At 37.3% G+C, this 17,618-nt stretch overlaps 1 protein-coding gene across 3 annotated transcripts in view; it reads right to left on the reverse strand.

The window, feature by feature from the left end:
• The window catches only part of LOC111592816 (MOB kinase activator-like 2), a 41,410-nt gene that overhangs the window by 20,037 nt on the left and 3,755 nt on the right, over window positions 1-17,618 (reverse strand). Inside the window, exons 1-2 of one of the 3 annotated variants that reach the window (XM_023305228.2) lie at window positions 14,370-14,634; window positions 2,767-3,877 (exon numbers count right to left, since the gene is read on the reverse strand). The exons of the other annotated variants lie outside the window; for them this stretch is intronic. Of the exons in view, the coding sequence (XP_023160996.2) occupies window positions 2,767-3,644 (878 nt within the window). The 5' untranslated portion in view covers window positions 3,645-3,877; window positions 14,370-14,634. Of the gene's footprint in view, window positions 1-2,766; window positions 3,878-14,369; window positions 14,635-17,618 lie in introns of those variants that run through there. 3 annotated transcript variants of the gene reach the window in all.

Below are 17,618 nucleotides of genomic sequence, written 5' to 3' on the forward strand. Positions count from 1 at the left end.
TTTCGGTCAACAACTCATCGAGTGGGTTAACAGATACAAGGCACATGTGACGCAACATATGGAGTGCTTTAAATTGGAACAGGAAATTAAAGCGTTTTGCCAGACAACAAAGAACACATGAGATATTAAAACAAAAATGAGTCAAATGTGGAGCTCATAAAGTTAGTCTGCGAAAGAAAGTAGTCCAGAGAGTAGATAAATTACAAAAGACTGGAATAAACAACAGAGTGAAGCAAACACGAACAAACAGCAGCAACAGAAGCGAAAAGTGCAAGTGCAAACACATAAAACATGTCCAGTTTAATGGCAGCAGCTGAAGGATTACGAAGGCAAATGGGGCCAGGTCCTAACTTATATTATCAAGCATCAAAAACACTTTTGAGCGAGTGGAAAATGGATGAAGATGCATGGAGGAAATGGCACAGAAGCTTTCAGAGAACTCTTGAAAGCTTACACTGCAGCTAAAAGCGTTTGTTTAATTCTTATTAGATATTTCAGCATGAATGCACTTAACATAAAACTATTATATATTCATATTGGATATGCATTGAACGGTTTGCTACCAAGTTATATAGCAGAACGTTCTAATAAGAGTAGTTTGTCGTTCATAACAACTTAACATAAAAACCCAAGATGTTACTATTAGAAACTGAAACTCACTGAAACATTTATCTCAACTGTATTCGTGGTCGATTATACCAGACAGCTCTGTAAATGGTTTTTAACAGTTTCCTAAATAACAGAAATTATCAATGCTAAAGTTAGGTCAGCGACCTTCAAAATTAAAATGTGTTTGTGCCTGTGTGCGTAACACCATTTAAAATATGTTCTCATAGAAATCAGTTTGGACTTTCAATTTGCGAATTGTTCGAAAATCTCAATGCTAAAAAGCCACAAAAAAAAAAAATAAGTTTGAAGCTTGTCGCTCAATGCTTGACAGCATTCAATTAGCCCCACCACAACCCCGCCTAACCGTCAGCCAGAGCTGCTACTCACAAAGTACAGTTAGCAACAAAATGCACACAATGAGTTGTTTGAATGACTTAAGACACAATATTAGTCATTTGAGTGAATTTCTTATTCATGCAGTCATATTTTTACATGTATTTCTCTCCTCATATAATTTCTTTTGTTTTGTTTACATCATATTTTATTCAAATTTTCAGTCTTCTTGTATCGAACGTCCAATGAAGAAGAGATAGAAAGAGGCAGTGGGAAAGAGAGAGAGAGAGCAACGCATATAGACATTATTATGTAAATTTTATTTTGTATGCCTCCATTGACACTTTGCGCTTTGGCAGGTTTATCATCGTCTACGCTATGCTCTTCCTCTCTGCCTCTCTCACAATAACAATTGACTTGTTACGTGCTTGCGTTTCTTCTTTACCCTGTTCTGTGACTACTAACACTCGCATATTCATAGTCTTTGTCCCCACACACACATATATACGAGCACAGCACAGTCAATCAATGTGCGTGAGCGAGTTAGCTACATGCATTAAGGCCAGCGTTGCAGAGACATCATATAACAACAACACTTCACTTAATTCCTTTGTCAGTCAAAGTTTGCGCTCAGCGAAAGAGAGTGGCAGAGGAAGAGTGGAAAAGTAGAAGAGGAGCAGTTGACAACGGGCCTCCTTTTACTTGCGTTTCTTCCTTGCGTTCGTGTTTGTGTTACGTATTTCTCATTTTTTTATGCACGCTCACTTCTGTCAATATTTACATTTCTAACTAATTATCAGTTCAGCGCACTTTGTGTTGACAGAGTCAGCGTTTTGTTGGCGTTGGCGTTGGTGTTGCTGTTGGCATTTGGCTTGCCTTCATCTTCGGCTCTCGCCTTCAACCACGCACTGAGAGTTCAGTTAACTTTGTATTCTAAAAAAAAATAAATAACTAACTTCTTAAATTTGATTGCCAATGTTTATTTTGGGAAACCAGGAAGTTCTTATATAAACCGCAAAATGCAGCAAAATAAGTTGCTAACAGACTCGAGCACTGTTGTGTCCCAGAATAACTTCTGCTATAGCAGCGTGCACACTGTTAACTACAGTACATTAACAGCGTTGTTAGCGCATTATTTGTTTGACCTTCAAAAAATACGTTTTTCAGGCCTATTTGGCAGCTGAGCTAAGTTTAACATAAAATTTTAACGTTGTTTTTTCTTAGATATTTTAATTGCCCTCGCCTTGAATTTGAACTACAAAGAGCTTTTAGCTGGTTTGCTTAAACAAAAAGCCGCCTGAGAAATGATTGTAATTAAAAGTCATAAAACAAAAAAACCACGTAAGTAAGACACAAATGTTATTTATCTAACCCAAAAAAAAAGGTGGGTTTTCTGTTTCGTTTGACCTTTGGTCACGTTACTCGTAGCTTGTATTTAAATTCTAATTAGCTTTCTGACTTCTTACTAGAAGACTACAAGATATTTAAGCATAGCGAAATATAGGAGTAAATAGAACAGCCTAACAGAGCTATATCTAAGTGCGTAGAGTTGCTACTTAGACCCATACAATTCCCATTTATTCCAATTGGCATGTATGATTACAGCCCTGTCCTGGGATTTTCATACATGGCCACAAATGTCCCTTGTCTGACAAGAATAATTTAACATAAAGCAGGGCATAATACAAATAAGTAATAATGTCATTCGTTCCAATCAGAATATATTATTGTTGCAAATAATCCCACGATATAAGAGAAAAATGTGCATTTAGAAAAGTGGTTGATTTAGTTTAGCCATAATTAAATTTAAGAGCAACAACTTACGCCACTAAGCCGCCCAAGAAGGCAACTGGACCGCCGCCAATTAGACGGATCTTGCGATGACAGGAGTCGAACAGCGATGTACGTGTAGGCGCCTGCGATGTGGGTGACATGCTGCTGCGGTTGCTGTTGTTTATGTTATTGTTGCTGCTTTTGCGTCGATTGCTGCTGTTAATGAGCAGCTGTTGTTGTGCGGCGGCTGCTGCTGTGGTTGTTGTTGTTGATGCTGATGTTTTCCACGCTTGTTGTTCACTTGTTTTGAAATTGTAATTACTGATGTAGTTGTTGTTGCTGCTGCTGCTGGTGCTGTTGCAGTTTTTACTGTTTTTATAATGAGTGTTGTTGTTATGGTTGTTAATGCAACTATTAGACAAACTGTTGTTGTTTTTGTTATTACTATTAATGCTGCTACAGCTTTGATTGCTGCTGCTGTCGTCGTCAGTTGCTGTCGCTGCCGCAGTCACTGCCTCTGCTTCGGCCGCTGCTATGTTTGTTGTTATTGTTTTTGGCTTCTTGTTTCGCCGCAACGCAGCTGCAAAACTGTAACTTGTGTGCTCCTTCTTCTTCGTCTGCTGCTGCTCAACTGTAATTGTTGTTGCCAGCAATAATAAACACTTTTCGCTCTGCTGCTGCTGCTTAAAATAATAATCAGCTGCTGTGTGCGCTGCTCTCTTTTGATTTGTCTCTGCCGCTTCCGCTGGCGTCGCTGCCGCTGTTAATGGCTTGTGTAGCTTTTGCTGCTGCTGCTTAAGCTTTTGCAGTAAACTTTTGCGCTGCTGCTGTTGTTGTTGGTGTTGTTGCTTTTGCTGTTTCTTTTCGCTTGTGGCAGCCGCTGTACCGAAACCCAGTTCCACGATGTGCTGTGTGGGCGCTCTCAACATTATTCACACTCACTTTTGCTTTTTGCGTTTGTTTTTGTGTTTGTTTTTGCTTTTGCTTTTGATTTTGCTTTTGATTTAGCTTTTAGCCTGTTGCCTGATTTGTTGAATGTTGATGTTGTTATTGTTGCTGTCTGCTGCTTGGCTTTAGCATATTTTATACAGTTTTATATTTGTTCAATTCGTTCATTTCTTTCACTTTGAACATTTCTTTATTTCTTGAGCTAAACTTTCTTCTAGAAAATAATAAAATATGAACAAAAATCCAAACAAGCTCGAAAAACTTTAGTTTATCGTGCTTCACATTTTTTTTCTTTTCTTGTTCGCTGAAATTAGCTTAAGACGAGCTTCTTTGGCGTTTTGCGTTTTAATCGCCGCGTTTTTGCCTCTTTTGCAAATTAAAGGAAAGCACGCCCATTGCACAGTGGTACGACTCTAATGAAAGTGGAGCGAATATTTATTTATATAATAGAATTATATGTATAGTTGCAATATTTATATTTGCGTTATTTTTTTGTATCCTTTTTTAAGTTTTTTTTTTTAATTTTATTTATTTGTTTTTTTAAATTGGTAATTTAGATTAATTTAATTTGTTTTCATTATCAACTTCTTTTCTTTATATAATTTATATTTATATATTTCATTTCGTTTTCATAGTCCGCTACCACTGTGCGAGTGGACACATTGGCTCTATACTATATATATATATATATATATATATATATATATATATATATGTATGTATACACCTTTTACTTAGTTTATGAGTTTCTACATATACACAAATATTTTATGTATATATCCACAATATATTTACATATATATATAATATATTTAAGTTATTTTAGACTTTTTTGCGATCGCGTGAGGTCTTTTCTTTACTTCTCAGTTGTATGCGTGCTTGTGCGTGTGTCTCTGTGTTTAAATAAGTATAAATACATATACATATGCATATGCGTGCATAGGCATACACACGCACACATACATATGTATATATATGTAGCTGTGTGCATGTTAATTAGATTTCCTATGGAAGCGAATTATGAATTATTTGCCTCGACTTCTTTCTAATCATTTGTTGTTGTTGTTGTTTACTTAAACAACTTTTTTTCTTGTAATAATTTATGCAAATGCGCTTGGAAAACAACGCAAGTTTATAACTTTTAATTGTTAAGTTAAAGTTAAATAAAGGCAAAGCCTATGCCAGTTTTTTTTTTTTTTGTTATTTGTTAACTTCCTCGTAATTAATTCAAATTCGCATCGTCTTCAAATTGTATTTCATTTAATTTATTTGGGATGCTGTTGTTTTTTATCTCTCCACATTTATTTCAGTTGAGGAAAGTAAGAGCTGGTGTCATCCGCTGCTTACGCAATGCCCCAGCCACAACCCCGCCCCAGCGCCAGTGTCAGTCTCAGCTCCAGCGAGTCGAAAAGCTGAGCCAAAAATTAACAACAAAAACAAAGAAGCCCAGCGAGAAAAACTTGCAGAACAGAGGCGCAGCGAAGGGGGCCTGACAGCCAGTGCGAGGGGCGTTCAGCGAATTGCCTGCATATAAGGCAGGCGCAAGCAATCAACGAACCATCGAACTGGCAAGGCAAGAAAAAGGCTTCACCAAGCGGTTAACCTTCACCCATTTACAGTTAAATATCAAGAAAAGCCCATTTGGGTTGATATCTCTCGTTTTCTATATATGTTGATATGTATTTGTATATGAAAAAGATATGACTTCATACATATATAAAGGAACTCTCATATTGGGGCATAACCTATAAAAACTTTCCATGAAATTTGGTGGCACAAAATTACTAGATCTTAGTGGAAATATTCTAAAAAAAAGTTAAATCAGCTAACAAATTTATGAAAACCATATTTAATTTAAATATAATTATTTTATTTTAATTTAATTATTTTTAAATATCAATTATAGATAAAAATCAAAAAAATAAATGAAATTTCCTATATTATGTTTTTATATACATTATTATATTATATTTATACATATTTATTATATATATATATATATATATATATATATATATATTTTTTTTTTTTTAATTTATTTTTTATTTAAAATTTAAATTAGTTTAAGTTCCGAATTATTTCAAAAGGTTTCATCAGTAAAATTAAGTTAAGCTATATGAATCACTTTATATTTTCCTTTCGTAATCTCATTTTTCCAATGCATGAACCACCGCACCTAATGTAGGAACACATACGGATAGCTCTATAAGGAATTCTATTATAGGAAAATCTTAAGAAAGAAATTCTGACTAATTTAATACATTGGTAAAGCTTTATTATAATCACAGTGGAGCACAGAGAAATCATCCGAAATGGTATTACTACCGTATATCAAATGAGAATCGTGTAAAGCAACAATTAGCTATTTGAACGGATTCGTCAAGCTTTATCGAAAGCTGTTTACTATTTAACATTAATCGTTAGTTAAATCAGGGAATACCCCATTATCATTATCACAACAGCAGTAAAATCCCAGCTTTCTTCTTATTGATGACTCATACAAGCTGAATCATGTAAAACAAATAAAGAAGAAACGTATAATTGATACGTAAGCTGTATGTCCTGCTGCCCATGGAGTGGGATTATTATATATATATATATATATATATATATATATATATATATATATATATATATATATATATATATATATATATACTTGTGTTTATATGTGCTTTGTATTGCCAATCAGTTGAAGCATACTGAAGGAACATGTCGGTGAGTGGGTGAGCGTGACTCAAAGATTGGACGGGCCATAAATCTATATAGAGCTCGCAGATGATAATACACAAAGTTCGTAATGTTTTGACGCTGAATGAGAACGCGCTTATCTCACAGTTCTCGCTCTGGAATGGGGAATGGGAAACGTGCCTCACCAAAGTAAGTGCCAAATTGATTCAATCAAAACCAACTAGCAACTGGCTGGGGGCAGATTCAACTAGCAACACGCAAGGCAACAAGTGCGAAGACTATTTAACTATAACTATCTCTATCTCTCCCTCTCTCTCTTTGCACACACGGAAAAGTAAAAGAAAAAGGCGTGAAAAAACTTTTAGGAATGGCCAAACCATTTGACACTCGCACGAAAACTTTCACAAGACAAAGCGACGCAAACAGAAACAAAATTGAAATTTAAAAAGTGCCTTACTCAAGTTATAAACGGAATGGAATGGAACGCAAATTTTATACGACTATTGCTAGAGAAGTAGAATTCATGAAATTAATAAATAGAGAGCATATATTTATGGCAGATATAAGAGTTATATGTTTTAAACGGAGCCACGAAACTGTTATACTTAGGTTGGAAACTAAATAAAAAAGTGTTATATTGATTTGAATTTTTAAGAAAACTACTAGAAGAGTTGAATTAGATAACTAAAAGTGTTATACAGAAAATAAAAACGAAAATTGTTATAAAAGGAAACTGTTATACAGTAATTGCCAGGCTAAAAATGTTATTTTACAGATTAAGACAGTAATAACGTAATAATACTATTATAATTAAGTAAGATATTAGGCGCACTGAAAGTGTTATACAGTTATAAAACCATAAGAGTTATTTGAGACTATTTAATGAAATCGAAAGGGTTAGACAGTGGTTTATCGTATGGAAATGTTTAATACTGAAACAAAAACTATAACAACTGCTATACATAAATAAACATGAGAAAAGTGTTATACCCTGGTTGCTTAGCAGTTTATAAATGTCACTGTATAAAATTTAGTTCCGTCAGCTCAACTTGTTCCACTTAGACTTGACACATAGTAAATAGAAAGTGACTATTTATAATTGTTATAGGATGTTATTATTATTTATGATTGTCAAAGAATGAAATTAGATTCTATCAGAGAAACTTATCAAAGCACTTTTATGGAACAATTGTAGTTCTATTGTTTTTTCAGAAATTATATTTTAATATATATAATATTTTTGTATAATTTTTTTGCTATTAGCCTATATATATTCTGGTGTCGTCATCTATTTCTGGATGTCTGTCTAAAGGTTTACTTTGACAATTTCGGGCAGCGTTGTCGAAGCGAACTTTCTACGAATTTCAGTTAGAATTTGCAATTCTCAACTTGTTCAATGTCGCAGTTCCATTTCCATTTGCAATTGCCATTTCGAGGCACGTTGCAGGTCGCCGCGCGGCAAGGCATTAGAATTAAGCCAAAAGCTACGAGCCATGAAAGTTTCCACTGAAAATTTGTTAGCCATGAAGCGAAGACGAAACGTCGACGAAATCAAATCGAATTCTCTCATATGAGCGAACTACTCGCCGCTAATGATGATGCCTGCCCTATGGAGAGAACAGTTAAAGAGCTGCTTGGCTTGGCTTGGCTGGTCTCATTTTTAATGTACAACTCGACAAATTGACACTTGAGCACATAAAGAGGCAGGAGGCGTGGCTTGGTGGGGCGGGCGAGGCAGTTGTCTGGTGTTTTGGGGCGTGCGCTTCTAGAATTTTAAAATGAAAGTTCGTGCTTATTCACGGTTGAAAAAGCATGCGGAAATCTACGGCTGCGGAGCTCCACAAATAAATCGCAGCTTAGCTTCGAGATATATGAGAGAGTCTAGAGTAATAATTATATTATTTTAATGTGTTTTTCCTTTCTCTCTCTCTCTCACATTCTGTGTGTCTCTCTATTTATTTTCTTGTCGCTTGTTTTTCTTTCTGTCTGTTTTCCCCGCTTATCCATAGCAGCTGTCGTTTTCTGCTGCGGCATTACGCTGCATTTTCAATTAAGCCAAGATGAAAGTTTTCTTCTACAACTGCTTCCTCTTCTCGACTTCACTTCATGGCAGACACCTAGGGTAGGGTTTGCTGCAGCACAGCCAAGCGAAGACATCATATGAAAAGGCAAGGTTATGCGTTGTGAATAAGCAATTAGCTCTTGCGGTTCTTTCCACAATGATCATCAGCAGCAGCAGCAACATCATTATGAACATCATTAGCTACATCATGATGTAGCTGAAAGTCTTATGTGCTAGCCGTCTGGTCTGCTCAGCCAGCTTTGGGGTCACGCGTTTGGCATCTGTGCAACTGAAGCTCTGCAACTGAAGCGCATCGAATGCATTTAAAGCAGGCAACACTTAGCGTCTCACAGATATATAGATATATCTATATAGAAGTTATAGATTACTAGAAGTATACATGAACCTTTTTGTGACTGAAGAACGTTTAAACACATGATATTACTTGTTATCGATAACCAATGACACATGTCAAATCATGAATGCAATTCCTATTTACTGCTTTAATTATGATTTAACAAATTATTCATGAATATCTTGTTATCTATAAATATATAGCCAGAGCAATTAATGTTTTATTTATGCAGAAAATGCAGTCAAATAATTATTTTAGATATTTAATTTAATATTAAGCAATCCAACATCTTTTTTAATTTAAGGATTGTCATCGATCATTATCAATTTTGTTTTTAATTAATCGTTGCAAAGTGTTATCGATTAGAGTCGCTGCTGCACTTTAAGTTTCATCAGTTGTTTATAGACCTTTCTTTCCCAATTCCCAACTAGTCTAGTCATGCTAGTCATATTATCGATAAGCTCAATTCCCTCGCGATCATTTTCAATTGAGGCACGTCAAGGCTTTCGTAGCGCAGCCGCAAGCAGCGATTGCCTCAATTTTCACACTCCGAAGGCCGAGTGATTAGTGTGCCACGTTCATCCACATATCAGATATAACAGAAGCAAAGACAAAAGAAAAACGTAGAGGCAATGGCAATCGCAATCGGCAATCGATCTGCACACTCGACATTTTGTAGCTACGTGTGTCTGTGGGGAGGGACAAGCGACTCATGTAACGCTACACATAAACGAAATGAAACGAAATGAAATGAAACGAAACCTGAGCGATTGCAGGGAGCGCAAAGTTCTCACGGCGAATTACACAAAACGCCGCACATCACGTTTACAGCAATCAAGACTCAACGCACCTCCCTCTCTCCTCACTCCTCTGCCCTGCTATGATCTGTCTGCTGTGGTTCCATTCCAATTCAAAGCGAGGCGAAGCAAACCAAAGCAAAGCAAAGTCAATTCACTTCACTTCACATTTTACTTCATTCACCACGACGATCCGCACTCTCAGGCTTTGGCTATAAATTTGTACAGAGGCCCAAACGTGAGAGAAATGCAAAAATGTCAAATGTAATAAAAATAGGAAAGAAACAAAATAATAATAACAGAAGAGCAGACGAGACAAAAAACTAAATACATAGACCCAAATAAGGGCTAAACAATGAAAAATGTGAGTCGAGCGCTAATTAAGCAAATTAGTGGAAAAAATATTAACAAAAATAAAAAAGAATTGAGATAAAAATGAAATAAAACAGCTGCGGTCAGCGTCTGGCTATATTTTCTTAGCTAGTTTTCGCTGCCGCATTGTCAACAGCACAGCACAAAATTTGACCCATAAAATTTCCCACAAAATTATAGTAATTTTCGCTAACTCAATTTGACGAATGGAAAAGCGAGAAGCGAGAAGAAAAACACAACTGGGGGATTAGCCGGTCGCGACTCTGTGGGAGTCGATTGCAAAAGTAGCCGAAAATTAGCTAGAGAAACGTTGAAAACAACACAAAAAACACAGCTCAATTTTCACTATTCAGTTACTCAGAGGCTGGCAGACACCCCACCCCCACTGCGACTTGTGGAGGATGCCGCATAATAGTAGAGCTTGCAACAGCTGCCAGCCAGCCAACAACAACTACTATTACAAAAGCCGCAAAACAAAAGAAGCTAAAAAGGCTAAACTATTGGTAAAATAAGCCACAGTCCAGTGGAAACTGAACTGGAAACTGGAAACTGCCTCGGTGGAGCGACCCATTGAGATCTAACGAGTTCATTCGAGCCATTTAGCAGCGGAAAAACTTTGCGTTTAGATCGAACTTAGATAGTTGAAAGCATTTCTTAAGACTTCTTTAAGTGCTGCCTAAACCAACTAAAAGTGTTTTTATTTGCATTTGCTTTTTTATTAATAAAAAAGCAGATTTGCTTTTATTTACTTTTTATTGCATTTACGTATGCCAAGAAATCATTTATAAAATCAATAAAAATAAACTACAACTTTTTTTTTCATTTTTGAATAATCAATTATTATTTATGAGCCATTTGCTATTGCCATTGCAAACGCAGTTACAGCTGTCGAACTATAAAATTTTAACGTTTCTCAAAACCAATCAACACTTCGTGCTGGAAGTGTTTCAGCTTTTTCGCCCTCTGTGAAAGCCTGGCAATTTCCGTCCATTGCATAACAGCATTGAACCACTGTGCGTGTGCGACGTTCTCGTTTCACAGTTGTGGGAGTTTGTTTTATTATTATTTTTCTGATGTTCAAAACTAGGCAAAAGTCTCTTATGCTAGACGCTGGCAACCACAATATTTCGAGTGTTCGTTTTGTTTTTGTTATTTGTTACGAATACGTGCAACAGTTCAAGTGGGCAGACGGCGGCGGAGGCACCACGATTGCAACATGGATTTTTTTCAGCTATTTTGATTTTTGTTGTTGTTGGAGGATGGATTTTGACATTTTTAGCCACAGAGAAACATAATTGCTCTCATATATAGGCGACCGTTAAACACCCTGTAACAGCTGAACTAAAAACAAACATATGAATGTATTCCTAAAGTATAAACATATTGATGAATATTATAAACTTTCAAAATATTGAATTTCTCCCAGTTATGCATTTAGATATATTTCTTACAGGGTATCACAAGTGGCGGCCCAAAAAATTCATTCAGAAATTTGCAAAACATATGCAATCAATTGTTACGTTCACTCACTCTCTCCCTCTCTTTCTCTTGTTACAGTTGCAGCGCATGCATGAAGCAATTAATGACACGTGTTACCGTTAGAAATATGAAGAGAGCACGGGATAACGGACTGACCAACACAAACACACATGCATTTACTGCCGGCCAGAGCTGATGTGCCGCAGAACCAAAGAGGACATGGAATGAGCAAGAGCAAAAAATGAGAGCGACACTAATACAAATGCCAAAAACAAAAACCAGGCCCCTTCCAACCGACGGCAATGGCGACAGCTGAATAATAAATTTAGCACAGCTCTTCGATTTTTTCGCCTCTTCTTCTAGCTTGCTCTTGCTGTTGTTATTATTGTTCAGCAGTTGTTGTTTTGTTGGGTAACAGCGACAGCTGAGCTGACATTGACACTTTTCGTCGTTTGCTTGTGGCGCAGAAAATCATTTAAGGTTATTTATAAAAGCATAAAATACAAAAAGATACAAAAAATATGTATGTGAAAGAGTTCACATACAATAGCACTGTAAAAATTGTCCAGTTGCTTATTGTCCGCGTGCGGTTGGTCAGAGAGAAATGTTCACAAGAAAACGTAACTACAGTGCAAACGAGATAAAACGAACAACTACTAAATTATTAATGAGCGAAAAGGGGGTTGAAATAAATATTTCAAAGCAATTGATACCTTATTATTGCTAAATGTGTTTTTCTCTAGCGTGCCATACATTTAGTCAGTCTATACTATTTAGTGCACTGTATCGAGCTTTTACTATACACTTTTCTCTTTTGCTCGTATATCGGAAATCAATAAATTACGTCTGGGCTTGAGGTTATAACTACGCTGTGGGCCCACTTCCCGACTCTTGCAGATATCAGTATGTATTTTTGTTATATTTTCCATATCTAACCGCAGCCAACTTCGTGTTAGGCCTGCATTATCAACTTATGCATTTATTTACATACAATTATTTGCAATAATGTCTTCATTGTTTGCTGTTTCCCTTTCTACACTTTTTTTCGCAGCTCGAACTCGCAGCTTGTCAAACGAACCACGAAATCAATTCCAATGGCCATTTCCCCCTTCTTCCAGTCTGACAAGCCGTTCGTTCAATTTCCGCGTCGTGTTCAACGCGCTTAACCTTCAACTCGCATTAAAGTCAATTTGCTGTTTTTGATATTTACTTGTGTTGTTTTTTTCTTCTTTTATTTTGAGTGCTGCCTGTGCTTTCACACCCTCCGCCCACCGCAACGCAGCAATTAAATCAAAATTTATGAAGTGATTCTAATATCGTGTCGTTGAGTGTACGTTGAAATTTCCATGCTCGCATTTTGAATGAGCTTAATTGTTGACGATTTTCTATGTCTGTGTGTGTTCATGTGTATTTAAGTCGCGACCAGGCAAAGCACCGTTAAAGGTCAAACGAGCATTTAGCCAAAGACGAAAAAGGAGACAGCAACAGCGTGGCAAAACGAAATGGCAACAGAGCAAATGGAAACTGAAACAAGCAAGTCACACAATCAATGCCCATGCTCCAAGACTATTTCTCTTTCTCCTTCTCTTTCTCTCTCTCTCTCTCTCTCTCTTTCTCTCTGTTCCTCTTATTCGGTCTTGAATCGTAGTAGAATTATTACTATCCAAAGAAATAAAAACTTGTTTCTCAATATCAAGTCAACCTGCGTTGCTGTTGCTTGGTGATGTGAGCGAAGCAACGAGCGTTGAATGCACTATAGATAATAAGACGTTTTACAATTACCAAGCGATCGATCGACGGGAAAGTCCCTAATAATTTCCTAATAGGGAAATTATAGTACTTTAACGTAAATTTCACACTTTTAGTTAAGCTACAATGTTCAACTAATTCCAACAAATGGAAAGACTCCTATTAAAATACAAATTAATTAAATTGATTAAACTAAAAAACACCTATTGCTTAATGTATATAATGTAACATGTTAAACAATCAGAAAATTCAGTAAACTATAAATGCGAGAAGGTTCTAAATTGTATAAACATATACATATATATAAATTCTCTTCTTTAGGCCTATAAAAAAAATTCCCCCATTGTCGTGAAACTACAAAGCACATTTCATCACGCTTCTATTTTTTTTCCCGAATTTTAAGTGTTCAACATAAAAAGAATCGATTTTTGCCACACTGTGCGACGTTTTTGTAGGAGGTGACGCATTGCATTGCTCGCACGCTCGCACGAAACTTGCCGCTACTTGAAGTAACTGTGAAAGGACTGCATTGTGGGACAGTGTGGCAGGCGGTGCTTTTTCTGTGTGTGAACCAAGGGTTGAGGGTTGCCACCTGACGGCAGAAATGTGCAGGGGATGACAGGAAACGCGTCCGGTAAGGAAGTGACATAGAGCAGAGACCACTGCGACAAAGGAAGTGGTTAAAAAAAATAAAACCAAACAAGCGACAAAACGCTAACAGCAACAACAACCACTGGCGCTTGCAGATGCTGTCGCTGCCGACGCCACTGCTCATGGAGCTGCCGCTTGTTTGCTGCTTACTGGTTACAGTTACTAGTCAAAGCAAAAGCTCGATGCGCCGTAACCGTTATTGTTGTTGTTTGTTTGTTTTTGTTGCTGTGCCAATTCTAAGCGTTGCATTGGCAACAGTCGCGCTTCGCCGGCTTTGCAAAGCTACTGCTGCTGCTGCTGCATTGCGCGTAATCAGTGAAGCAACAAACCGTGGCAGCAACAAAAACAACAACAACTCCAATAATAAAAGTTGTAATGCGGCTACTGCTGAAGAGGTAGCTAAAAAGTTTGATTTTTTTATACTTTATTTTTGCCGTATATGTATTGAAAACTCGTATGCAGTTAGCTGTGAATGACACAGTTTACACTTGCACACACACACACGCATACGCATACACTGACACAGTGAAGTGAACTCCTTCTTGCTTACTTGACGTTTTTTTATATATTCTATTTTATCTCCAGGATTTACACTTTATTTCGGTTCAGTATTTACTGTTATATGTTGTACATTTGTATAATTCATAAATGTTATTGTTATTAAAATTTGCTATTCTGCTGATTTGTTGCTGCGCGCCTCCAAACAAAGTCAATTCGTAAAGTCACGGAGTTTTAGACGGCGACCCGACGACAACGACGGAGACATCGAAAACCGTGCGACCAAACATGCCAAAGGAAATTTCTATACTGAGGCAGGCAGCAAGACTTTGACAGCTGCCTGAATGACTGACTGGCTGGCTGGCAAATACACATGCACCAATACACATGCAAAATACACAGAAGCTGCCGAACGAAAGCAGAGCATACAGCCAAAGATGACGATGGCGAATGATTGTGTTTCGTTGTATTTGTTGTTGCAGTTAGTTTCTTTTAATACTGTTGGTTCGAAAGCGCCTCAGTCGCTGCACGCACACACTTGCACAGGCATATAGTATATATATATATATGTATATATATGTATACATATATTATTAACTGGTTTTCTCAGAGAGTAAGTGAGAGCAAGCAGTAAATGTTTCGATGTATGCTTTGCATACAAATGCGGCAGTCAAGCTAGACCAGAACATATTTATGTATACATATACACAACACACAACCACTTGTTTGACTCTCTCTTAATGTCTCTCTCTTGGTTACTCTCCTTACTACAAACACACTCTCTCGTCGCATCAGCTGAGCGACCAGCACACATACAAAAGTATATTGTACTTTTAGCGATACACTAGCTCATGTAGCAGCTGACAGCTGTCAGCGTTGCCAGACTGCAAGTACAGGTAAACGTAATAGTAGTAGAATCTACTACTATTTTATAAAACGGTAGTAAACAATTTTAAAAGCTATTTTGATTGAGAAAATAATATTTTCCATTAAATACATATAATTTTTTTTTATATTTACCCTTGTTTTAAGAATATGTATTTTATATTTAACACAGTTAAATATTGAGGAAACTTACCTGCAAGAAAAAGAGAAAAAATTAGTATTCAGAAATTTTTATTCAAAAATTTAATATGTAGAAACCTTAATTATGTTATTTTCAGGTACCAAGGACTTCTCAAAGTTTGTGACCCGCATAACCTCTTACGTGAATACCTTTGTAATGCCATTAGCACCCCCTACTCCTCGTTTTGTGTAATTATCACACGCTTTGTGTGTGTCATTGATAAGAAAGAGACCCAAAGACAAAGACAAACAAAATAACACAGGAACTGCATTTGGTTCACGACTTCCACGGAATCAAATGCCAAAATAAAAAAAAAACAAAAAAAGACGCGCCGTCATTCAACACAAATGCAATTACAACAACAAGAACAAGCACATCAGTCCAGCTGCTGTCGGTAGTTAAGCGTGCGAAAGGGAGAGAGCGAGATGGAGAGCTTGTCTATGCACAGGGCAGCAATTCGATGCGTTCTCTTTGTGTTGTCTTGCTCTCGTTGGTTCGTTCGTTGTCCTCCTGGTCAGTAAACACCTGTGACCGCCCGCATCGCAACTGTGCACCCTGTAGTCGTGTCGACCCGTCCGTAAGTTCATTTGCACTTCAAATATTTATTTTTTTTTTTTGGGCTACTCTTTGTACACACGCACAAACACAGCCATATGCACACATACATATGTATTTATGTACTGCAACGGCGCTGCTTGGCTGCTTTCTAGCGGTTTCATCAAGCAAACGACGACGACGATGACGGCGACGTCGACCGCGACGCCGCCGCAACAGCAGCAAGCAATTCGCCATTATTCGAATTGCTTTGCGCTCATTATTTATTGCAGCGACTTTTGCAGCCTCGTTGCAGTCGAGTGCAGACGGCCAGCAATCAAACGGCACACGATCTATCTTACATACACACATACACGTCCATTTCCCTCCCACTTGCCAACATACACTGGTAACTGTCTTAACAGTAAACCAAAAGAAAATTGCAGATTTAGATCAGCTGTCGATTAGAAGTGATATTTTTGTTTATTATAACATTCAGTTTAATTTGACCTATAAATTATTTGTGTATATAAAATCCCGAGTAAATTTCCTTTGCCTTGTTTATCGACAACAATATGTAAATATCATTAATAAATAAATACAGCCTAAATAAAATATTATTCAGAGTGAGAGAGATGCGGCAAAACGTTCACTTCCTGCTGACAATAACACCGGCAGCAACAACAACAACATAGATAGGCAAAAGCAAGCAAAAATAAACAGCACCCATTCTGCTCTCTCTCTCTCTCTGCCACTCTTGTTCTCCTCCTCTCTTGCGATCTTTAATTTTGTCTATGTGTTGGTGTGAGTTGTGTTTTGTTTTTGCGGCTTGTTTATTTGATGCTTTTTACTAATCTCATGTGTTTTTCTTAGCTTGCGGTGTGGCAGCGACGGGAGTTCCGTTTAGTCGGTCACGCCACCACACAAGCGACAACAACAGCAACTGCTGTGGGTCATGCGCACAACAAATGACGTCAGATGTAGCCATCAAATTTGAAAGTGCGCAAAAAAAAAAACGAAATGAATAAAAGAGCAAACTATGACTTTTATGAGGCGCCTCAAGCATAAACACACATACATACATATGTATATGTATATACATATGCATATGGACAAGCGCACACCCATTTGTGGCCAGGCGCTGTGTGATTTATGTCTGTGTCCAAAAGGGGGCGCGATAATACGAGCATTGCTAAAATGCGTCGTAGGTGTGAACCAGCATGCATTGACCTACCCTTTCCTCTCCCTACCCCACACCTACACCCTAGCTAGACAGTTAGCTATCAGCTTATGCCCGCTGCGGGGTTTCTTTTCGACTGCGTGCGTCTGCAAATGGAAACCCTATAAAGCAAACGTCGTTTGGGGGAATTTGGGTATGGGGAATTGCGGTAAATGCGCAGCAAACGCAGGACACAAATTTAGCAATTCCCAAGAAGCAAGTGATAAAATAAACAAGAAAAAAGCAGAAGTAACAACAGCAGGGCTAATGGACAGCAGTCGAAATCATAATCAGCTGTTTCTGCGAACGATTCGAGCAAAGAGAAGGGTGAGCAATAACAATTGCCATCTCACTCCAACACACAGCTATTCAGCTATGCATTTTTTTTGTTTGTTTATGCTATCCAATTGACTTGAACGATGCTAGAAAGAAATGAATAAAAATAATGGAAGTGAAATAAGACAATAACGGGTGCTCGAATA

Source organism: Drosophila hydei, unplaced genomic scaffold, assembly GCF_003285905.1.
Source record: "Drosophila hydei strain 15085-1641.00,03,60 unplaced genomic scaffold, DhydRS2 tig00000001-arrow-pilon, whole genome shotgun sequence".
Classification (NCBI taxonomy): Eukaryota; Metazoa; Arthropoda; class Insecta; order Diptera; family Drosophilidae; genus Drosophila; species Drosophila hydei.